This window comes from Rhinoderma darwinii, chromosome 7 (genome assembly GCF_050947455.1).
Source record: "Rhinoderma darwinii isolate aRhiDar2 chromosome 7, aRhiDar2.hap1, whole genome shotgun sequence".
Lineage (NCBI taxonomy): Eukaryota > Metazoa > Chordata > Amphibia > Anura > Rhinodermatidae > Rhinoderma > Rhinoderma darwinii.
In genome coordinates this window covers 91,421,591-91,447,147 of record NC_134693.1, presented here as the reverse complement: position 1 = coordinate 91,447,147, position 25,557 = coordinate 91,421,591, and the positions used below count along the sequence as shown (strand labels likewise).

General features: G+C 43.5%; 1 protein-coding gene across 1 annotated transcript in view; it reads right to left on the bottom strand.

Annotated features, from left to right (window-relative positions):
* Positions 1-24,613, bottom strand: part of MICALL1 (MICAL like 1) — a 131,927-nt gene extending 107,314 nt beyond the window's left edge. Inside the window, exons 1-2 of the mRNA XM_075833670.1 lie at positions 23,997-24,613; positions 22,161-22,209 (exon numbers count right to left, since the gene is read on the bottom strand). Coding sequence (XP_075689785.1) covers positions 22,161-22,209; positions 23,997-24,142 — 195 coding nt within the window. The 5' untranslated portion in view covers positions 24,143-24,613. The remainder of the gene's footprint in view (positions 1-22,160; positions 22,210-23,996) is intronic.
* Between the last annotated feature and the right edge of the window lie 944 nt (positions 24,614-25,557).

Sequence of the window (25,557 nt, the reverse complement as noted above, 5' to 3'; positions counted from 1 at the left end):
TTTGTGTCTCCATATTTGAAGAGCCGTAATGGTTTTATTTTTTTGCCGATGCGGTTGTGTGAGGGCTTTTTTTTTGCGGTAAGACTTGTAGTTTTTATTGGTACCATTTTGGAGTAGATGCGACTTTTTGATCACTTTTTATCACATTTTATTAAAGTCAGGATTCACAGAAAACAGCAATTTTTCCATAGTTTTTTTATTACATTTTTTACGGCGTTCACCGTGCGGATTAAATAATGTAATAGATTTATAGTGGGGGTCGTTACGGATGCGGCGATACCAAATATGTGTAACTTTTTTAATAGTAAAGCATTTTGTAAGGGGAATAGCTGGGTTTTTCATTTTTTTCACATTTTTTTTTTAAATTAACTTTATTAAACTTTTTTACTAGTCCCACTAGGGGACTTTAATATGCGATTCTCCGATCGCTATTATAATACACTGCAATACTTTTGTATTGCAGTGTATTACTGCCTGTCCGTTTAAAACGGACAGGCATCTGCTAGGTCATGCCTCCGGCATGACCTAGCAGGTATTCGCTCCAGGCAGACCTGGGGGCCTTTATTAGGCCCCCGACTGCCATTAGAGACACAGACACTCGGCGATCGTATCGCCGGGTGTCGGTGGGAGAGAGAGGGAGCTCCCTCCCTCTCTCCAAAACCACTCAGATGCGGTGCACGCTATTGTGCACCGAATCTGAGGGGTTAAACGGGTGAGATCGATACTTATATCGATCTCACCCGGCAGAGCAGGGACTCCCCTAGCCCTCAGCTGCCTCTAGCAGCTGAGAGCAGGGAAATTTGACGCTCCCTGCTCGGTTTACTTTATCCTGATGCAGTGCCGTTAAAAGGCACATGCATCAGAATAAAGCCCGTTAGTGGCCGCCGTTAAAAGGCGTATTGGCGGTCACTAATGGGTTAAAGTGGTGTGTTTCATTCTTTTGGAGACGTACGCTGCTCCTGAGATCAACATCTTTTGTTAAGGTTTATACTTCTATGAATTATAAAGCTCACATGGTTGGCAATCAAACAAACAGAATCTGGAGGCCATGTTTAAAACAAATGCCACATATTACCAAGCCGATAGTAATAACCATACGAAATATTTTGCAGCTTTATGGATGGACGGATTTAGAGCATTACAAATAAAAGAATGTAGTTACTGTGTACAATATAAATATATATATATATATATATATATATATACACATACACACACAATCTAATACTATTATTGAGCTCCTTTTATAAGCAGGAACATTTTGATAATGCAGAAATTAAATAACAGGCAGTCACAAGGCGTAAGACTTAACACAGACATAAGGAAAAATTCACCCATTGCAAAACTCCTGAGATACTAATCCTATACATACACCAAACTAAAGAATTGGAGAAGCAGCACTTCAGAATTTGTTCTTTGGCTTACCTGCTAACGCCGATGCTGCTGCAGAATCAACTGAAGCCTCTGGTGCCGATGTGTCCTCGCTCGTCTGACACGATGCAGGACCTGTGAGTGACGTCACAGCGTGATCTGGCAGAAGCTGGGCGTTCTGAAGAGAAGTGGATGATACTTCTCGTCAGAACGCCCAGCTAGTAAAAGTAGTAAAAACGCCCCGATGTACGCACATAATACACGCCCACTTGGGCTTTTGCAAGCCTCATTTGCATAACTACCAAAATGGTCATAACTTGGCCAAAAATGCTCGTTTTTTAAAAATAAAAACGTTACTGTAATCTCCATTGCAGCGCCTATCTGCTGCAATAGCAGATGGGGTTGCAAAATCTGGTGACAGAGCCTCTTTAAGGCTCAGAGCCCATTATTCAAATCTGACATGTATCACTTTATGTGGTAATAACTCTGGAATGCTTATACCTATCCAAGTGATTCGGAGTTTGTTTTCTCATGACACATTGGATTTTATATTAGTGGGAAAATTTGGTCGATATATTCAGTGTTTATGTGTCAAAAATAGCAAAATAGAAAAATTTGCATTTTTCTAAATTTAAATGTAACTGCTTGTAAGACAGATAGTAATACCACACAAAATATTGACTAGTTCACATTTCCCATGTCTACTATATGTTGGCATAATTTTTTGAACATTAAATTTTTCCAGGATGTTACAAGGCTTAGGCCTTATTCACACGACCGTGAAAAATGGCCGTGTGACGACCGCTCTTTTAACGGCCGTCACACGGGCGTTTTCAGAACAATGATATGGGTGTATTCACACGGTCGTTTTTTTAACGGGCCGTGAATAATGACTGTCAAAAAAATAGGACATGTCCTATTTTTTGCCGTTTTAACAGCCTGACAGCCCCCATAGAAATCAATGGATCAGTTTTTAACGGCCGTCAATACATGCAACAACCGTTAAAAACTGATCTGTGACAAGGGAATTGGCAAGGGAACTACTAGTTCCCTTGCTGGCTATCGGACGAGAGACCACACGTGAAGACTAGCTGCATTGTTGAGTGTCATCGCGTCGCCTTCGCAGATCCCGTAAAGACGAGAGACCTTACCTGAAGAAGACAGCGCTGAATCTGTGAGTATATAGAGCTTCCCACACAGGGAGGCTGTGTGGCTTCCCACACAGGGAGGCTGTAAATAACATATAGGTGAACACAGGACCTTCCTTTGGGTGTTGAAATTCATCCGTTTTTTTAACGGCCATGAAAAACGGATGCAAAATGGATGTCAACTGGCCATTAAAAAATTTTGAGAGACACTGGAAAAATGGCCATGAAAAACTGACAGTTAATCAGTTTATAATGGACATTTTTTTCTCACTGGTCATGTGAATATAGCCATAGAACATATGCAAAAATGTCAATATTTTGAAGTAAATTTCACGAAGTACAGTAAAAAATTGTGTAGTACCGTGTTAGCCAGAGACAATATGAAATGTTAAATACTTTTGTGTCAAAAAAGACAAAAGTATAATAGGTATGATACCAAGCTTTCAGAGCACAGAGGCCCAAGAAGGGGCCTCTGTGCTCTGAAAGCTTGCATATAGAACTTTTATGGTTAGCCAATAAAGGTATCATACCTATTATACTTCTGTCTTTTTTGACACAAAAGTATTTAACATTTCATGAAGTAAATTTCAAAAAACTTTTTTTTTTTTTTTTGGGTACCAGTTCAGTTCAGAAGTGGCTTTGAGGGCCTTATATATTAGAAACCCCCAATAAATCATCCCACTTTAAAAACTAGACCCCTCAAGGTATTCAAAACAGCATTAAGACAGTTTCTTAATCCGTTCGGCATTTCACAGGAATTTAAAAGCAAAGTAGAGGTGAAATTTACAAATTTCATTTTTTTATGCAGAAAATCCCTTTTATTCCATTTTTTCTTACCAGAAAAACGCTACTCCATATTTATTGCCCATGTGGTGACATTTTTAGAAATATCCCACATGTGGCCATAGTGTGCTGACAGACTGAAACACCTCCGAATAAATAGGAGGCTCCAAAATCCTCTTGGTGCTCCTTTGCTTCTATTATATTTTAGGCACCATGTCAGGTTTGAACAGGTCTTGTGGTGCCAAAACAGTAGAAACCCTCAAAAGTGATACCATTTGGCAAACAACACCCCTCAAGGAATTTATCGAGGGGTATAGTGAGCATTTAGACTCCACAGGTTTTTTTTGCTGCATTTCGTGCAATCAGCCTGTGAATTTGAAAATAAAAAATTTCTGATAAAACGTGCAAATTTACATTTTTTACAAGAAATAAAGGAGAATATCACCCCAACATTTGAAAAGAACTCTCTCCCAATTACAGCAATACCCCATATGTGGTCATAAACTTCTGGTTGGACAAACGGCAGGGCTCAGAAAGGCAGGAGTGCTATTTGGCATGTAGATTTTGCTGGATTGGTTTCTTGGCGCCATGTCGCATTTGCAGAGCTTCGGAGGTACCAGTACAGGGGAAACCCCTTAAAAGTGACTCCATTTTGGAAACTAGACCCCTTGAGGAATTCATTGTAGTTTTCATGGGGTGCATGCGACCTTTTGATCTCTTTTTATTCTATTTTTTTTTAGGTGAAGTGACCAAAAAAAAATAGTGATTCTGGTATGGTTTATTCTTTTTTTTACGGCGTTCACAGCGCAGGATAAATACTTTTGTAGTTCAGGCCATTACGGATACGGCAATACCAATTATTAATATATTTATATATGGTTCAAAACTCAATATACATATTCCAAACTAACACTAGACTCTAACTGAGTAATATGAACCAAACAGTAATAGTATGAATATAAAATGTACTTTGGAATACATTGTGAAACGCGCGTCGAGGCGGCTGATTTATTACTTTTTACCAAGACTCTGTAACCAGGTATACCCTGATAACCCTGTAGCTTTGTTCTAATGTATGTTTAATCCATTTCGGTTTTCTAAATGCGCTGTTCTTAAAGAGGCACTACATCACTTTCTGTAAACTCAGTAAACTTATTTTGGAATACACATTTATATTTATTATTATGGTACAGCACTTTTATCACTTACATTCATATAATTTTCGTGGGGTTTGGCCCAGGATATTACATGCCACCACTTACATAGTTATATATCTGGCATACCTGTTTACATGGCCCGACTTAGATACATTTGACCAGTGCAGTCGCACAGGGCGCCAGCCGCCACACTGCAAGAGGGGCGCCAGCGGGTGTGTATCCCCGCGCCGTTGAAACTACCAGTGGGTCAGGTGCCCAGGGCCGGCCTTAGGCAGTCGCCTTTCCGCCCGGGCGCTTCTTCACTTAGTGGCCGTCGCTACCGCTGTAGCAGCCATAGCGGCTGCTAGCGGTGACACTGGGCATGAGGGTGGTGGCTAGACTAAATAAAAGTTATATCTTAGTTTATTTCCACACATTTATTTGATAGCCGGGAAAGTTGGGTATTTTTTGTGCTCCTGCACAGTTGTCCTTTTTTGAACGTCTATTTCCCGCCAGCTATCAGGGCCATTTCGTAGTCCTTGCACTACATACAAGGGGGCTGTGGGCAGTGTGGCGCTACCAACCAGGGGGCTGTGCGGCGCTACCAACCAGGGGGCTGTGCGGCGCTACCAACCAGGGGCCTGTGCGGCGCTACCAACCAGGGGCCTGTGCGGCGCTACCAACCAGGGGGCTGTGCGGCGCTACCAACCAGGGGGCTGTGCGGCGCTACCAACCAGGGGGCTGTGCGGCGCTACCAACCAGGGGGCTGTGGGCTGTGCGGCGCGCCTTACCAGGGGGCTGTGGGGCGCGCCTTACCAGGGGGCTGTGGGGCGCGCCTTACCAGGGGGCTGTGGGGCGCGCCTTACCAGGGGGCTGTGGGGCGCGCCTTACCAGGGGGCTGTGGGGCGCGCCTTACCAGGGGGCTGTGGGGCGCGCCTTACCAGGGGGCTGTGCGGCGCGCCTTACCAGGGGGCTGTGCGGCGCGCCTTACCAGGGGGCTGTGCGGCGCGCCTTACCAGGGGGCTGTGCGGCGCGCCTTACCAGGGGGCTGTGCGGCGCGCCTTACCAGGGGGCTGCGCGGCTCTCCCTACCAGGGGGCTGTGGGCAGTGCGGCGCGCCTTACCAGGGGGCTGTGGGCAGTGCGGCGCGCCTTACCAGGGGGCTGTGGGCAGTGCGGCGCGCCTTACCAGGGGGCTGTGGGCAGTGCGGCGCGCCTTACCAGGGGGCTGTGGGCTGTGCGGCGCGCCTTACCAGGGGGCTGTGGGCAGTGCGGCGCGCCTTACCAGGGGGCTGTGGGCAGTGCGGCGCGCCTTACCAGGGGGCTGTGGGCTGTGCGGCGCGCCTTACCAGGGGGCTGTGGGCAGTGCGGCGCGCCTTACCAGGGGGCTGTGGGCAGTGCGGCGCGCCTTACCAGGGGGCTGTGGGCAGTGCGGCGCGCCTTACCAGGGGGCTGTGGGCAGTGCGGCGCGCCTTACCAGGGGGCTGTGGTCTGTGCGGCGCGCCTTACCAGGGGGCTGTGCGGCGCGCCTTACCAGGGGGCTGTGCGGCGCGCCTTACCAGGGGGCTGTGCGGCGCGCCTTACCAGGGGGCTGTGCGGCGCGCCTTACCAGGGGGCTGTGCGGCGCGCCTTACCAGGGGGCTGTGCGGCGCGCCTTACCAGGGGGCTGTGCGGCGCGCCTTACCAGGGGGCTGTGCGGCGCGCCTTACCAGGGGGCTGTGCGGCGCGCCTTACCAGGGGGCTGTGGGCTGTGCGGCGCGCCTTACCAGGGGGCTGCGCGGCTCTCCCCACCAGGGGGCTGCGTTGCGCTCCCCACCAGGGGGCTGCGCGGCGCTCCCCACCAGGGGGCTGCGCGGCGCTACCTACAGGGGGAATCTGTGAGTGGTGTGCCGATTGTCATTTTACTGTGAGTTGGGGGCTGATGGTCTTCAAGTGGTTTCCGCCTCTGACCTCCAATTGAAATTAATAGGAGGCAGATAATACCAGTGGCTCCCGTTTGGAGCTTTTTTCCCTGCGTCTTTTGCATTCGCTTCAACAGCTTAAGAAAAAAAACACACAAAAAAAGTTCAAACAAAACTGAAAGTTGCTGAAGGAATTTTGAGGCAGATGTTTTTTGCCTTACAAAAAAGGTGTGTGAACATACCCTACGAGTGTAGTGCTTGTTCTTAGCCGTTTTCGGTCTTTCTCAAAACAATATTTGGTAGGGGGTACTGAGGCAATTTTATTTTTCCAGTGCTGCCTCGTGTCCGAAAAGGTTGGGAAACTCTGTACTAGGCTACATGATCCAGTCATAGAGCAGCACAGTTAGTCATGGGAACGGGGCCTAGGCGAGTAGAAATTTTTGTTTTTGTTTGGGGGCACTGTCTACAAGGGGGAGGTGGGGAACTGTATGGCACGATCTACAAAAAGGAAGTGGGGGATTATGGCACTGTCTACAGAGAAGCTATATGGCAAAATCTACATGGGGCACTATACTGTGTGGGGGCCACTAAGCGGACATTATACTGTGTACGGGTACTACAGGTGGCATAATACTGTGGGCACAATTAGAGGACAAAATACTGTGTCCTTAAAGGGGTTGTAATATATATTATATTATTATACTGTATGGGGGCACTAAAGGGGCATTATAATTTTTTTATGGGGCATTTTTTATTAATGATGCGGTGGGGCCGGTCCTGACTGTGTATAGAGTCTTATATTACTGCATTTGCATCAGCTCTTTGTTGTCTCCATTTTTTGCATTTTTTTCGCTGTGTCCTTTGTTTTTAATTCTTTATAATAAAAGTATATTTTATATTCATACTATTACATAGTTACATAGTTACATAGTTAGTACGGCTGAAAAAAGACACATGTCCATCAAGTTCAACCAAGGGAAGGGAAAAGGGAAGGAAAAAATAATAATTTCTACACATAGGAGCTAATATTTTTTTGTTCTAGGAAATTATCTAACCCTTTTTTAAAGCCATCTACTGTCCCTGCTGTGACCAGCTCCTGCGGTAGACTATTCCATAAATTCACCGTTCTTACTGTAAAGAAGCCTTGTCGCCTCTGCAGCTTGAACCTTTTTTTCTCCAGACGGAGGGAGTGCCCCCTTGTTTTTTGAGGGGGTTTTACAAGGAACAGGATTTCACCATATTTTTTGTATGTGCCATTAATATATTTATATAAGTTAATCATGTCCCCCCTTAGTCGTCTTTTTTCAAGGCTAAATAGGTTTAATTCTTTCAATCTTTCCTCATAACTTAATTCTCCATGCCCCTAATCAGCTTCGTTGCTCTTCTTTGTATTTTTTCCAACTCCAGGGCATCCTTTCTATGAACTGGACTGCATATTCTAGATGAGGCCTCACTAATGCTTTGTAAAGTGGTAATATTACATCCCTGTCCCGCGAGTCCATGCCTCTTAATACACAACAATATCCTGCTGGCCTTTGAAGCAGCTGATTGACACTGCATGCTGTTATTGAGTTTATGATTTACAAGTACACCCAGATCCTTCTCAACAAGTGAATCCGCCAGTGTAGCTCCCCCTAGGACATATGATGCAGGCAGGTTGTTGGTACCCAGATGCATAACTTTACATTTATCTACATTAAACTTCATCTGCCAAGTGGACGCCCAAACACTTAGTTTGTTTAAATCTGCCTGTAATTCATGAACATCTTCCATAGTCTGAACTATATTACATAGCTTGGTGTCATCTGCAAAAATAGAAATAGTACTATTAATCCCATCCTCTATATCATTAATAAATAAGTTGAATAATAGTGGTCCCAGAACTGAACCCTGGGGTACACCACTTATAACCGGTGACCATTCAGAGAAGGAATCATTGACCACAACTCTCTGGATACGGTCCTTGAGCCAATTCTCAATCCAATTACAAACTATATTTTCTAAACCTATAGTCCTTAATTTACCCATTAGGCGTCTATGGGGGACAGTGTCAAATGCCTTTGCAAAGTCCAAAAACACTAAATCCACAGCGGCCCCTCTGTCTAGACTTCTGCTCACCTCTTCATAAAAACAGATTAGGTTAGTTTGACAACTTCTGTCCTTAGTAAAACCGTGCTGGCTGTCACTTATAATGCTATTTATTGTCACATAATCCTGTATATAGTCCCTCAAACATTTTCCCCACGATGGATGTTAAGCTTACTGGTCTATAATTAGCCGGGGAAGACCTAGAGCCCTTTTTGAAAATAGGCACCACATTTGCCCTGCGCCAGTCCCTTGGCACTATACCAGTCACTAGAGATTCTCTGAATATTATGAAAAGGGGGACAGAAATAACTGAACTAAGCTCTTTAAGAATTCTAGGGTGTAACCCATCTGGTCCCGGGGCCTTGTGCACATTTATTTTATTTAATTTAGCTTGGACCATATCTACATTCATCCAATTCAGTATATCAACTGATATATTAACAGCACTGGCACCGGCTACATCAGCTGCTCCTTCTTCAGTTGTATATACAGAGATAAAGAACCCATTTAGTAACTCTGCCTTCTCTTGATCCCCTGTGATCAACTCCCCATTACCATTATCTAGGGGTCCTACATGTTCAGACCTGGGCTTTTTTGCATTTATATGCTTGAAGAATTTTTTGGGATTTGTTTTACTATCCCTGGCCACCTGCCTTTCATTTTGTATTTTTGCTAATTTTATTACATTTTTACAGATTTTATTAAGCTCTTTATATTTTACAAAGGCTACAGCTGTACCCTCAGATTTGTATTTTTTAAATGCCCTTTTTTTGTCATGTATTGCCCCTTTCACAGAAGGTGTAAGCCATGTGGGGTTTAATTTGAGTCGTTTATACTTGTTACCTATAGGAATACATTTTGCACTATAATAACTCAAAGTAGATTTGAAAATCTCCCATTTATCATTTGTACCATTATATGACATTAGTTCTTCCCAGTCCATATCCTGAATTGCAGCCTTCATCCTGGGGAAATTGGCTTTCTTAAAATTAAATGTTTTTGCCCTCCCAGCCTGCGTTTGTTTTTTTACAGTATAGGTAAAATGTAACTATATTATGATCACTGTTACCGAGGTTTTCACGAACATTGACATTCCCAACAAGATCTGCATTATTAGAAATGACCAGATCCAGAGCTTCACCTCTAGTCGGGTCTTCCACAAACTGGCCCATAAAATTTTCCTGCAACAGGTTGAGGAAATGTCTCCCCTTTGCAGTTGAAGCCGAACCATGACACCAATTACGGTTTGTTCATATTCATATTTGTTAAGTTCGAGTCGAGTGTTCGTTTGGAATACCATTTATGTATAGTTTTTTTAATTTATTTAATAATAAAAGGACTGAAAAGGGAAAAAGGGATTTTTACTTTTAAACTTTTCGTTTTTTAATTTTTATATAACTTTTTTTTTTACTTTATTTTTTTCCCACTAGGGGACTTGAAGGCAGGAGGCCCTGATCGCAATTCTAATACACTGCACTACATGCGTAGTGCAGTGTATTAGAGCAGTCAGCTACCGGCGGACAGCAAGCATAGTGGGTCCTGACTGTCAGGACCCGCTAGGCTTCCATGAATGCCATAGCAACCATCGGCGCCCGCGACGTTACAGGACGTCGATGGTGTTTTAACCCCTAAGAAACCGCGATCGCTATTGAACGCGGCTTCTAGAGGGGTTAATGAGCGGGGACCACCGTGATCGGTCCCTGCTGAAGGAGCTGTGGCAACTGCTGTACGAGACAACGGTTGTCACAGTTCCTGTATGTGCCGGGAGGAGGGCCGGAACGGCCGTTGCTCTCGTGACGGCCGTTCCTCCTGTGACGTACTATTCCGTCTGAGCGCTAACTATGCATTCATCATGACAGAATAGTACGTCAAGGAGCGAGAAGGGGTTAAACTCTGCCATTTTTTTGGAACACTACTGTGTGTGTCGTACATTAGATTTTTGTTGATGGGTTTCAATCTCTAATGGGAACTTACACAGATAGGTTAAAGGTGGTTTATTTTGTGGACACAGAATATTGGCAGTGTATAAATGAGGAAATATTTTCTCTCTTCGTAAGAGGCTGAAATCTTGGTGGATGTCATTTTTGGATGATATTGATATAGGGATAGTGTAACACCCATGGCCGCAGGCCGCCAGGTTTATTCACCTCCTGACGGCCGCAGCCATGGATCTGTGAGCGCTGGCCCGCATCTCCTCAGGAGACGCCAGCGCTCACTTCCGCTTCACTCTGCTGTGTCCCGCTCGTGCCCGGTCTTAAAGGGCCAGCGAGCGCACCTGAATTAGATACCCAAATTAGCCCATGAGCACCCTGGATTATAAGAAGGGCCCTGCCTCTTCGTGCATTGCCTGAGCGTTGTTGTCGTTTACCTATGTTCGACTCTGCAAATGGTCCCTTAAGTGTTTCCCAGTTCCCAGTGTTCCCGAATCTGGTGCCCCGTGCTATCCTGGTTCAAGTGACGTTTAGAGTTGGAGTCGTGTTGTGCTGTGTACTATGCCTTCCTGGTTACACCACGCCTGGTGTCTGCCTGCTGCCAAGTTCCCATAAGAGCCTGTCTTCGCTACTGTCAGAAGTTACCACCGATACACCTATCCGAACTATTGACTTGTACCCTGTTAGCCAGCTACCATACAATCAAGGCGGTACGGCCCAGTGGGTCCACGCATCCAACGTGACAGATGGAAGGTGAATTCCTGCATAAAATTGGTCTATTGTCAGCGCTGCCCATCATCTGGACAGTTTCAGCAACTTATGATGACGCCTCCTTGCTCCTGCTCATTGACTTATTTTGTAGTAGAAAATGACATGATTTGAGGGAGAAAACAGTCTGCAACATGTTTCATCATGCAAGTCTTTCGAACAGTCTGCTCTGACGAGTGTCATATTTCAGATGTGATATCATGCACTTGGCGAATCCTTCGTTCTCCAGTTTAGATACATGTTTCATGCAGACACACCCAAACGGCTGCCCAAAAAAACAACCTGACTTTCCAACTGTGTATGAAACCGGACGCAATTACATTCTAAAATTTCCTGAATATTTTTGTATCTGCATGGATATTTAAAAAAATGTGAAATAAAACGTAAATGATAAAATAATAACGGTCAATAAAATAATGCCATTATAAAGAATAGGCTGTCCTGGTGACCGTCTAATTTTTCTATTGTGAAAGGGAACTGAAATAATCAGTTTCAGGTCACTAAAATCTCTCTAAACATAGCATTCATCTTGCTGTGCGGTTTCCTCAAGTGTAGTAGCAATTGGTTTCATTTTTAGGAGGTTCCATTGAAAATTATCACTGGTAGATCAATGTCCCTGCATTCATCTGTATACAGACCACTGTGGCCCTTCAAACATCTGCTAATATTTTCCATCAGGTTTCATAAATACAACAGGTGAAAATAATAAAAATAAATAACTGGAAGTGTAAGGCTATGTTCACACGGAGTATTTTGGGGGAGGAATATCTGCCTCAAAGTTCCAAACGGAATTTTGAGGCAGATATTCCTCCCCCAAAATACTCCGTGTGAACAGCAATTATCGCGCCGTTTTTCGCCCGCGGCCATTGAGCGCCGCGGGCATAAAACACGCTTTCTCCTGCCTCCCATTGAAGTCAATGGGGGGTCGGAGGCGGAAGCGCCCGAAGATAGGGCATGGTCGCTTCTTTTTCCCGCGAGGCAGTTTTACTGCTCGCGGGAAAAAGACGCCGACGCCTCCCATTGAAATCAATGGGAGGCGTTCTCGGGTCGTTTCTGCCGAGTTTTGCGACGCGGTTTCCGCGTCAAAAAATTCGGCAAAAGACCGCGTGTGAACATAGCCTAAGGCTATGTTCACACGGAGTATTTTGCAGGAGGAATATCTGCCTCAAAATTCAGTTTGGAAGATTTTCCTCTCCCTGCACGCCGATTTTCGCTGAGTTTTTCGCCCGCGGCCATTGAGCGCTGCGGGCATAAAACACCGCGAAATACGCTTTCTCTGCCTCCCATTGAAGTCAATGGGAGGTCAGAGGCGGAAGCGCCCGAAGATAGGGCATGTCGCTTCTTTTTCCGGAGAAGAAAGAAGACGACAGAAGAAGACGACAGAAGACGGCGATGACAGAAGAAGACGACGACGACAGAAGACGACGACGACAGAAGACGACGACGACAGTAGAGAAAGCGTTTTTAGTGTAGTTTTTGCCGGAGGCAAAAAGCGCGGCAAACGTCGTGCAAGCAGATCAAAATCTGCCTCAAAATTCTCAGCCTGCAAAAAAACTCTGTGTGAACATAAACTATTACTCCTAGCATACCTGATATACTGTGGTATGTCTAGTGTAGGGCCTGAGGGGATGTGAATGACACAGGGACTCAGAGAACACCAGACAGAATCTGAGGTTGATAAGCTCCACACAGCCAGTGAGTAATAGAAAGTACTGTAGAATATGGATAGGTTTATACATTACAATCGCTACTAGGGATCATCATTACATGTACATGATCTGGGTAAATGTCATGTTAAAGGAGTATTTCAGCCATAAAAAATTGTCAACTATCCACAGGAATGTTACATTCGTGGCCATCCGACTACTGGGACTCCACAAACAATCCATACCTGTCCCTCCCCACCAGCAGTGCCATAGTGGTGAGGAGTTGTATGTAGCAGCAGCAGCTAAGCACTTCGCTGCCACTTCACACAACTCTGTGAGTGCACCGAAATACCCCTTTAAAAGATTGTGCTGCCAGAGTGGCTCTGTTGTCGAACGTGAGTCATCTAGGGTCGTCAGTACAGGAATACGGAAAGTTCGATGGTTTGAAAAAGTGTCTGGGAATGTGATGGGCATTTTCATTAGTACAATCCTCGCAGCTGGCAGAAAGAAATCCCTTCCCCACTGGGCAATGTTGCCTAGCAGAAGATCTCACGAGAACCATGCACTAGGCTGCAATGCTTTGCGTCAATGTAAAGTACATGTATGGGTGGTTGTATGGACTTTTTACCTATGATCTGTTCCCAAACAGCCTAGGTTACTATAGAGCATTACACAAAAAGTTGTAGTTCCCGACATCTGCTACTGACTCCACTATGCGTTTTTTTTTCTTTTGCTGAATTCCCCGTTAAAAAAATAAAATAAATGAATAGTGGACTAGGCTTTTCAATCCAGTTTTTAAAGGGAAGGTGTCACGGAAAAAAATATTTTTATATGTTATTACTTTTAGTATGTCATTAAAATTCTATTTATTTGTGTTCTACTTATTTTTTTTTCTTACTTTTACTTCTCTATGGGGGCTGCCATTTTTTTTTTCATCTCTGTATGTGTCGATTAACGACGCATACAGAGATGGAATACGGCACATACATCCCCATAGAGAAAGCGAACCATTCACTATAGCGTGCGCCGCTCCCACACAGTCCAAAAGGAAGGTCTTCGGCAGAGCGACATCCGGCGCCATTTTCATGTGGACTGGAAGTCGTGGCCGGACAGTAAGAGGACTACTTCCAGTCGCGGCTTCCGTCCGTATGTTCAGAAGCAAGGACTAGGAGCGGAGGGAGCGGGGGCAGCGGCAGTGATGGCAGGAGCAGGTAAGTTATGTTTGTGTATGTGATGTGTGTGTATGTATGTTCGTGTTATACTGTCCGATTACCACTGTATCTAATCCTCCTACACTGTGCATTCGCTCAAAAAATGGCGGCACACAGTGTAGGAGGTTTGAACAGTCAACCCCCTCCTTTCTCCTGGCACTAGCCAGGATAAAGGAGGGGGGATTGTTTGAGTACACTAGAGCGAGTGCGTCTGCTCCAATTTTGCAGCATAAAGCAATGAGGTTGCTTTACCACATGCCAATGCTGCAATTTTGGGAATTGCTACCTCTAGTGACCAGCACATGGAAAGGTTATAAATTAGAATCTAATTTATAGTATTTCCTGACCTGTGAAAAAATTAAAAAAATTAGAACAATGTGTAATAATTTATATACTAACTGTTTAACAAAAAAATAAAAAATAATATATATATATATATATATATATATATATTTATTTATTTTTTTTCTAGCGACACATTCCCTTTAACAAAAAGTAATTTGTCAAAATTTTAAGGTCATGTTGGGGTATACGCCGAGAGCACTTCCAGACATATCCGATGATACCTAGTACAGTGGGAACAGAGCTTAAAGGTTAATTTGGGCTTTAAGGCTCCATTAGACGGAGCGATTATCATACAAATTTTTGTATAATCGTTCGAATGTAAGAGAATCGGCATGTGTAATATCATGCAACGACACGATAAATCGTTGTGGATCGACCACACCTACCTGGTTTAAAGATTATCGCTCAATCAGGGACATCCCCTCTTCTAACCAGAAATCTTACAGTCGTAAGCCGTACAAAGATGAGGTGTGGGCGAATGAGCGACGATCGCAGTAACAACTGAACAGCAAAAATTTTAGCAATTATGGTCACGTATAAAAGACAGTCTTTTGAATTTAAACAACTCGCTAAATAATTACTCGTTCATGAAAGATTATCTAATAGGACCGTAACAGTTTAACCCCTTCCCGACATGCACCGTATATATACGGCGAAATCAGGAAGGGCTTCCCGCAAAGCGCAGTACCATTACGTCACGGTGATAGTGTGGGCTCAGGAGCTGTATGTTACAGCTGGCACCCTGAGGTATCGGCCAGGACCAGAGCTAGCATCCGATCTGGCCGATTAATCCCTCAGATGCTGCGCTCAATAGAGATCGCAGCATGTGAGGAGTTTTTAGCCACCGGCATCCCAGCAATGTGATCGCTGGGTTGCCGATGGCTGCAAAGACGATCAGAGGCCTAATACTTACCTCCCGGGTGTGTCTGCAACGGAAGCCACCTATGGCCCGCTCGGCGGCGGGGCCTAAAAGGCTTCCGGTACCATTGGCAAGATGGCACCGGCTCAGAAGCTGAGCCGGCATCATCAGCAGTGGGTGTCCGCTGTATGTTATAGCAGACACCCCGCTGTATTGGCAGGAACCGGAGTTAGCTCCGATTCCTGCCATCAACCCCTTCGATGCAGCGATCCAATTCGATCGCTGCATCAAAGTGTTTTGTAACAAATCGGCAGCCTGCCATGCGATGGCAAGGATGGCGACTGTTACTATGGCAACAGGAGGCCTAACAATGGGCTCCTATCTGCCATTACGGAAGCAGATTCGGCCCCGACCGGAGCCTGATCGGCTTGCTGTCAGTGAATAACTGACAGTTCTAATACATTGCACTACATAGGTAGTGCAATGTATTAGAACATCAATCAAACAGTTGGACCTTCAAGTCCCCTAGTGGGACTAAAGAAAAGTGTAAAAAAAAAAAAAAATATATAAGTTGTCAAAAATAAAAACAAGTAATAACATGAAACACTGTCGCCTTATTTCCCTTATCAAGTCATTTATTATTGTAAAAAAAATAATAAAACCATACATAATTGGTATCGCCGTGTCCGTAACGACCTGAACTATAAAAATATTGTTAGTTGTCCCATGCAGTGAACGCCGTAAAAACCAAACTAAAAAATAATGCCAGAATTGCTTTTTTGTTGGTCACTTTGTCTTTCAAAAATTGAAATAAGAAGTGATCAAAAAGTCACATGTATCCAAAAATGGTACCTATAGAAACTATAGCTCGCAAAAAACAAGCCCTCAAATAGCTCCGTCGACGAAAAAAATTAAAAAGTTATGGCTCTTACAACATGGCGACAGAACAAATAAATTTTTACGAAAGTAATTTTATTGTGCAAATAGTTGTAAAACATAAAAAAGTTCTATAAATTAGGTATTACCGGAATCGTACTGACCAGCAGAATGAAGGTAACATGTAATTTATAAAGCATGGTGAACCCTGTATAAAAAAAAAAAAAAAAAATAGAAAACTATGGCAGAATTGCTGTTTTTTGATTACCTTGCCCCCCAAAGAAAAGGATAACAAGTGATCAAAAAGTTGCACGTACCCTAAAATGGTACCAATAAGAACTACAGCTCGTCCCGCAAAAAAACAGCCCTCATACCACTACGTCTATGAAAAAATAAAATAAGTTAAGGCTCCAATAAGTCAGGAAAGAAAAATATGCAGTTGTGCCGGCCCGAGGGGAACATTTCTTCTGTTTCAAGAGGCGAATTATCAAGGCACTAAAATTAGGGAACCAGGAAGGGGAGGGCCCAAACATATCTGCTGGAAGCGAGAGCGCCTGTATTATACCAGGATAACACTTCACAGAAAAATTCTCCAAACTGCAAAGGTGCAGAGTGTGGACCAAATGGGAGATAAGTAAGGACACCATTTATCAGAGCGATACCGGCCTGTGCAGAAAGGATTGTGTCACAGCGTAATATACATCTATGGATCATTTTATGGTTTACCCAATTATTATACCACCTGACTATGCCCCTAATATACTCTGCCCACCTTACATATGCCCCACATTATAAACTGAAACACCAGTTTAACTCCAAACAAAACTACTACCAAGCTATTCCACGCTGCAAAAGCCAAATGGTGCTCCCTCCCTTCCGAGTCCTACAGCATGACCAAACAGCTGTTTAGTTCCACATATATGGCATCGCCATACCTGGGAGAACCCCTTTAACAATTTTTGGGGTGTGTGTCTCCAGTGGCGTAAGCTGGGCACAACATATTTCCCACTGAAATGGCATATCTAGGGAAAAATTGAAATTTTTACTTTGCACCATCCGCAGCGCAATCATTTATGGAAAAGACCTGTGGAGTGAAAATGCTCACTACACCCCTTAATAAATGCCTTGTTTCCAAAATGGAGTCACGTCTCAGCAGTTTCTTTTATTATTTCACATCAGAGCCTCTGCAATTGTGAACCAATACTGTGTAAATTGCCAAATTAGGCCTAAATTTCGCATGGTACTCTCTCACGCCTGAGCCCTGTCGATAGTCCAGGCAAAAGATTAGGGCCACATGTAGGGTGTTTCTATATCCAGGAAACACAGCATAATAATGAGAGCTGTCTTGTTGTGGTGGCACAAGCTGGGCACCACATATTGGCATATCTATGGAAAAAATAAAATTTTCACTCTGCAACATCGAGTGCACACTAATTTCTGCAAAACATGCTCGCTCTACCCCTAGGTGAATACCTTGAGGGGTGTAGTTTCCAGGATGGGGTCACTTGTGGGGGGTTTCCACAGTCTTAGTCCCACATGGGCTTTGCAAATGTGACATAGCAACCAGAAACCAATCCAGCAAAATCTGTACTCCAAAAGCCAAATGACACTCCTTCCCTTCTGAGCCCTGTGTGCCAAAAGTTTATGACCACATATCGGGTATTGCAGTACTCAGGAGAAATTGCTTTAAAAAACCGTTGTGATTCTTTTTTTCTTTTATTTATTGAGAAAAATGAAAAATTTTGAGCTAAAGCTATATTTCTTATTGAAGAAAAAGGATTTTTTTTATTTTCACTACCCAATCCTAATAAAACCTATAAAACCCCTGTGGGGTCAAAATGCTCACTACACCCGTAGATGAATTCCTCAAGGGGTGTAGTTTCCAAAATGGGGTCACTTGTAGGAGTTTTTCCACAGTTTTGTCCCTTCAGGGACTTTGCAAATGCGACATGGCCTCCGCAAACCGTTCCTGCTAAATTTGAGCTCCAAAAGCCAAATGGTGCTCTTTCCCTTCTAAGCCCAGCTATGTGTCCAAACAGCCGTTTATGACCACATGTGGGGTGTTGTTTTAATCGGGAGAAATTGCTTTACAAATGTGGTTTTTCTCCTTCAGTCCTTGTGGAAATGAGAAAAAAAAATAGCTAAGCCTACATTTTCTTTGAAAGAATGTAGATTTTAATTTTCACGCCCTACTTCCAATCATTTCTGCAATAAACCTGTGGGGTCAAAATGCTTACTATACCCCTAGATAATTTCCTTGAGGTGTGTAGTTTCCCAAATGGAGTCACTTTTGGGGGTTTCCACTGTTTTGGCACCGCAAGAGCCCTTCAATCCTGACATGGTGCCTAAAATATTTTCTTATAAAAAGGAGGCCTCTAGGTGCTCCATTGCTTCGGAGGCCGCTGCTTCAGTCCATTACCACACTAGGGCCACATGCGGGATATTTCTAAAAACTGCAGACTCTGTGCAATAAAAATTGAGTTGCATTTCTCTGGCAAAACCTTCTGTGTCACAAAAAAAAATATTGATTAATAATGAATTTCTGCAAAAAAAAAAAAAAAAAAAAAAAGGAATTTTGTACATTTCACCTCTGCTTTTCTTTAATTCCTGTGAAACGTCTAAAGGGTTAAAGAGACTGTCACCACATTATAAGTACCCTATCTCCTACATAAGGAGATGGGCGCTGTAATGTAGGTGACAGCAGTGCTTTTTATTTAGAAAAACTATTTTTACCACGTTAGGAGCGATTTTAGCTTTATGCTAATTACTTTCTTAATGCCCAACTAGGCGTGTTTTTACTTTAGACCAAGTGGGCGCTGTATAGAGGAGTGTTTGACGCTGACCAATCAGTGTCATACACTTCTCTCCATTCATTTACTCAGCGCATAGGGATACTGCTAGATTAGTATGTGCTGTCTTATACTGACACATTAACGTTACTGAAGTGTTTAGACATTCCTTCAAGCCAGGACGGGAGGTCTATTCACAATCCCGACACTTCGCTAACGTTTCTGTGGTACTTACAGCACAGCAAGTGTAATCTCGCGAGATCACACTGTAAATGACAGGTTACAGCAAGATTACGCTTTGCTCTGCTGTAAGTACCACAGAAAGGTTAGCAAAGTGTCGGGATTGTGAATAGACATCCCGTCCTGGCTGGAAGGAATGTCTATTCACTGTCTAAACACTTCAGTAACATTAATGTGTCAGTATAAGACAGCACAGTGAATAACGCAGTGTCACTATGCGCTGACTAAATGAATGGAGAGAAGTGCATGGCGCTGATCGGTCAGCGTCATACACTCCTCTGTACAACGCCCACTTGGTCTAAAGTAAAAACACGCCCAGTTGGGCATTAAGAAAGTAAATAGCATAAAGCTAAAATCGTTCCTAACGTGGTAAAAATAGATTGTTTTTCTAAATAAAAAGCACTTCTGTCACCTACATTAAAGCGCCCATCTCCTTGAGTAGGAGATAGGACACTTATAATGTAGTGACAGAGCCTCTTTAAGAAACTTTCTAAATGCAGTTTTGAATACTTTGAGGGGTGAAGTTTTTAAAATGGGGTGACTTATTCGGGGTTTCTAATATATAAAGCCCTCAAAGCCACTTCACAACTGAACTGCCCCCTGTAAAAACAGCCTTTTGAAATTTTCTTGAAAATGTGAGAAATTGCAGCTAAAGTTCTAAGCCTTGTAACGTCCTAGAAAAATAAAACGATATTCAAAAAACAATGTCAATCTAAAGTAGGCATATGGGGGATGTTAATTAGCAACAATTTTGTGTGCTATAACTGCCTGTCTTACAAGCAGATACATTTAAAGAGGCTCTGTCAGCACATTATAAGTGCCCTATCTTGTACATGATGTGATCGGCGCTGTAATGTAGATTACAGCAGTGGTTTTTATTTAGAAAAACTATCATTTTTGATGGTGTTATTAGCATAAAGCTAAAATAGGTCATGAGTTTCTTAATGACCAACTGGGCGTGTTATAGTTTTTGACCAAGTGGGCGTTGTGGAGAGAAGTGTATGACGCTGACCAATCAGCGTCATACACTTCTCCCCATTCATTTACATAGCAGCATCGTGTTCTTACTAGAACACTATGTGCAGCCACATACACACACATTAATGTTAATCAAGTGTCCTGACAATGAATAAACATTACCTCCAGCCGGGACGTGATATATATTCAGAATCCTGACACTTCTCTGTGATTTACAGCACCGTAGGCGTAGTATCGCGAGATTACGCTGTAAAATGTCACTTACAGCGAGATCTCGCTGTGCTGTAGTCTCACACAGATGCTACAGAAGTGGTCAGGATTCTGAATACACATCACGTTTTGGCTGGAGGTAATCTATATTCATTGTCAGGACACTGCAGTAACGTTAATGTGTGTGTATGTGGCTGCACATAGAGATACAGCTATATCGCTATGTGCTGTGTAAATGAATGGGGAGAAGTGTAGGACGCTGATTGGTCAGCGTCATACACTTCTCTCCACAACGCCCACTTGGTCAAAAAGTAAAACACGCCCAGTTGTTCATTAAGAAAGTCATTAGCATAAAGCTAAAATAGGTCATAACTGTCAAAAATGATCGTTTTTCGAAATAAAAAATACTGCTGTAATCTACATTACAGCGTCGATCACATTATGTACAAGATAGGGCACTTATAATGTGGTGACAGAGTCTCTTGAAAGTTAGAAAAATGATAAATTTTTGCCATTTTTCACAATTAAATACTGAATGTATCGAGCAAATTTTGCCAGTAACAAAGTCCAATGTGTCATGAGAAAACAAGCTCAGAATCGCTTGGATAGGTGAAAGCATTCCGAAGTTATTACCACATAAAGTGAAACATGTCAGATTTGAAAAATGAGGCTCTGTCAGGAAGGTCAAAAGTGGCCAAAGCGGGAAGCGGTTAAGTGTACTTTGTTGTTGCCATCAGTGGGTTTTTTTCTTCAGTGATGCAAAAAAACCTATGCTTGGTATACATTGAGATCGGATTGACAGGAGTGGTTTTTTTTATTTATCTCTTTTCTAGACAAAAGGCTATGCTAAACCTTGAAAAACATCCTCCAGACAAACTAGACAAACATATGCAAAAATAGACGCATGTCCTACTTTTCGATTTTTACAGGCCGTGCTCCCATCCATACTTTGTATGGGAGCACAACCTAAAAACGTGGCCCGCGGCCGTCCGTGCTCGCAATCGCAGGCCGTGATTATGGGCACGGCCGTGTGCATGAGGCCTAACAAGCAGAGATCTTGAAAACTGTGGAGAATTGATACAGAAAATATATTGGAAAATCTTATAACTTTTAAAAAGTGTAACTAAACTTTCAAACATCTGACATGTCATAGTGACATGCCAGAGGTTTTGATCGGTGGGTGTCCGAGCACCGAGACCCCCACCGATCGCTAAAACAAAGCTGCAGAAGCACTCGGGTGAGCGATGAGCAGCTTAGTTTCGGATCGTCTTTTTTTGGAAAGCCTACGTAGTGGTGTACAGGCCAATAGACTTTCTATTGAGCCCGTGCACCGCTACATCGACTTTCTGAGAAAAGCCGATCAAAAACCAAGCGGCTCAGCAGTCAAGTGAGCGCTTCTGCAGCTTCGTTCTAGTGATCGGTGCGGGTCTCAGTGCTCAGACCCCCTCCGATCAAAATTTCTGACATGTCACCATGACATGTCCGAAGCTTGTTGAAAGTTTATTTACCCATCAATTATACATAAAATCTAATTCATTTTCTGAAACCAGACAACCCATTTAATGGTATCCATATGAAGTGAAAGAAACTGGTCACTTAGGTAGAGGACCAGTCATGTGACAGCATCCATGACCCTACGGAAGTATCAGATATTAGCCAGAACATCCTGACTGTAAAAACAACTATTGGGTTGTTATATTGATGGAAGGAAACAACTACAATATTTATCAGGAAGTAGAAAATATTACACAGTTATGATGTAGAGAAAAACTAGGGAAAGGACAAGCAGAACAGAACGGTGTCATTCTTAGCGCCCACGTGCCTGAATAATACAATATGCTATTAATTCCCAACCAACCTTCATGTCCAGCCCACAACTCACCAGACGATTGTTCTCAAAGACTTTCTCTTTTGATAGTGAATTAAAGTCTCTGAGGAAGAAATGAGATACACATGACTGTCAGCCGAAGGAAGATGAATCTGAGCGGTCACTATTTCACAATACATGGGCTCAAGCATGTGCCCGGAGACTTCACCTCCCACCACCATATTCTTTAAAGGAGGACCTAGAGATCTTTATGTACACGTCTCATCCTAGACATGGTCGGTGTAAAGAGCAACATTTTCTTTGCTTATTTCAATGACCTTCAGGCTAGAGCTCGAGTTGTTGTAAAATCACAATTGTGCAGCAACTTCAAAGTCTCCCTATGCAAAAAAAGGCACAAAGCCCAACTTTTGCAATAGTCACAAGATCGTGTGTAACTTTTGTGCCCACAAGAAAATATAGAAGTCATGGCAGCCTCTTTAAGTCCATATTTGATGGCAGCCAAACAGTTTCACTACGAAGCAACTTGAACTACGCAGTACTCAAAATGTAACCAAGTGAGATGAGCAATAACTGGTAATACAGAAAATGTATGACACAGAGTTAAGTGTGTGGCTATATATATATACACACACACACAATACCACGTGAGTGTGAATCACAGCAGCAACTCATACCCTGCAAAGACCTATAAAAAATAAATAAAATTAATGTATGGATCCCATGTACACGAGACTGCCACATCAACCAGTAAGGAGTGCCATTACTCAGTGATATATAGGTCTCCGGAAAAGCTGGGTGACAATTCAAATGGCTGCCATTACACTTCTCCCAAAAGTTGTCACTCAACTTTCCTAAAGTCCTGAGCTGGTAATCGAGTAAGAACGCAGTAATAGATCTCCCCTCCCACATAATTGCAGACTTGCTCTTTAGGATCAAGATAAGATGGATGACACCCTACAGGAGTTGTGATGGTGCCTAAAGTGGCGGTCATACAGTTTTTCCACAAACTAAGGCCTTATTCACACGAACGTGTCCGTTTTGCGCGCGTAAAAAACGCAGCATTTTCCAGCGTTGCAGTTCCGTGTGACGTCAGTGTTTGGTGCGTGTCTGCGTTTTTTATGCGCGTATATCATCAGTATGTCACTCGTTTCACGTCAGCAAAACAAATTGAAGGTGTTTTTTTCAAAATCATTTCTATAGCAACTGTTGCGTGAATCGCGCATAGCACACGGATGTGCGTCCATGTGCTGCGCGTGATTTTCACGCACCCATTGACTTCAATGGGTGCGTGATGCGCAAAAAACACACAAGTATAGGACATGCAGTGAGCTTCACGCAGCGGACACACGCTGCATGAAAAACACGGAATGTCTGAACGGCCCCATTGACTTACATAGGTCCGTGTGACGTGCGTTATTTTCACTCGCGTAACACAGACATGAAATACGCTCGTGTGAATTAGGCCTAAGAAGCGGCTGAATAGAATTGGATTTCTGGAGATTATGGGGAAAAAAGCGCTACTGTATAGTTATCAAACCCCTATATCCATATAGGAGGCCGGAATGTTCTGATATTGGAAAATTCACCACATACCCGCACATTTTTTTTTTTTTTCATGGGAAACTTCCGATTTCAGCAAGAAACATTCCAACTTGCCTGTGCATTAAAGGAAATTCTTAGCCAATGGTCATACACTAGAATTAAAGCGACAATAACTAGCGACCTAGAATTATTATTAATTTGGTCTAATACTAATTTGACTATTCAGAATCGCTGAATTACTTATGATGACCTTAAAAGTTGTTAGTTCTGCTCTCATAAATTCGAATATGTATATTATGACCTCAGATAGATTGTAAGCTCTTGGACCAAGGAAGGGGCGATACTTACATGAGGTCAGGCCGTTGACGATGAATTAGAGCGCAAAAAGCCAATCCATCACGGAAAGAGGAGCTGAGATCAGAAATGCGGACACCGGGGTAGTCTTTACACTGCAGGGCGCACCACTGCTGGAGATTCTTGGAGGCAGACAGCATTATAGACCCTATTAAAGGCGCAGATACGGGTCACTACGCTGTCGCAGGGTGACAAGGTGAACAGGGTCGCGCTAAATCATAGGGAATATCACGTACGGCGCTTACACCAGTAGCTACGGGACTAGGAGATGCGAGCGAAAGCACTAAACATGGGCTGGAAGATGAGGACGTTAGGTCAGGGGCCTGTGCCTGGAGCGCTCAGCTTGTTCCTGGGTGCCCGGTGTCGGGTAATCTCACGATTTCACCCCAAGTCTTCCTTGGTCGTTTCCGGGCGGTGTTTCTTGCTGTGCCGTCTCCGCCTATCCGCGCTGCTCCTCCCCTATGCAAGAGGGAGAGGCAGGGGGAGCTGCCGCCGCGCACAGTTACATACAGTATAGAGGAGCGTTCACACCGCACAGACACGCAAGTTACTGCTCACTTCTCCCAAGTATTTGAAAAATAACATTACTGTCAGCCATGATGTAGTGGTTAGTGGGGGGAAATCACAGCACACAACATACAATAGGCCTCTTGTGTACCAACCAATCCCATAGCAGGTTAGGAAATGAAAGAAATTATGTGATTGGTTGCTGTCGGCCACTTATAGCTTTACTTGTTTTTATGAGGGACTGCGAGAGATACACTACCGGTCAAAAGTTTGGGGTCACCCAGACAATTTTGTGTTTCCATGAAAACTCACACTTATATTTATCAAAATGAGTTGCAAAATGACTAGAAAATATAGTCAAGACATTGACAAGGTTAGAAATAATGATTTTTATTTCAAATAATAATTTTCTCCTTCAAACTTTGCTTTTGTCAAAGAATGCTCCATTTGCAGCAATTACAGCATTGCAGACCTTTGGCATTCTAGCTGTTAATTTGCTGAGGTAATCGGGAGAAATTTCACCCCATGCTTCCAGAAGCCCCTCCCACAAGTGGCTTTAAGGGCACTTCTTGCGTACCATACGGTCAAGCTGCTCCCACAACAGCTCTATGGGGTTGAGATCTGGTGACTGCGCTGGCCACTCCATTACAGATCGAATACCAGCTGCCGGCTTCTTCCCTAAATAGTTCTTGCATAATTTGGAGGTGTGCTTTGGGTCATTGTCCTGTTGTAGGATGAAATTGGCTCCAATCAAGCGCTGTCCACAGGGTATGGCATGGCGTTGCAAAATGGAGTGATAGCCTTCCTTATTCAAAATCCCTTTTACCTTGTACAAATCTCCCACTTTACCAGCACCAAAGCAACCCCAGACCATCACATTACCTCCACCATGCTTGACAGATGGCGTCAGGCACTCTTCCAGCATCTTTTCAGTTGTTCTGCGTCTCACAAATGTTCTTCTGTGTGATCCAAACACCTCAAACTTCGATTCGTCTGTCCATAACACTTTTTTCCAATCTTCCTCTGTCCAATGTCTGTGTGCTTTTGC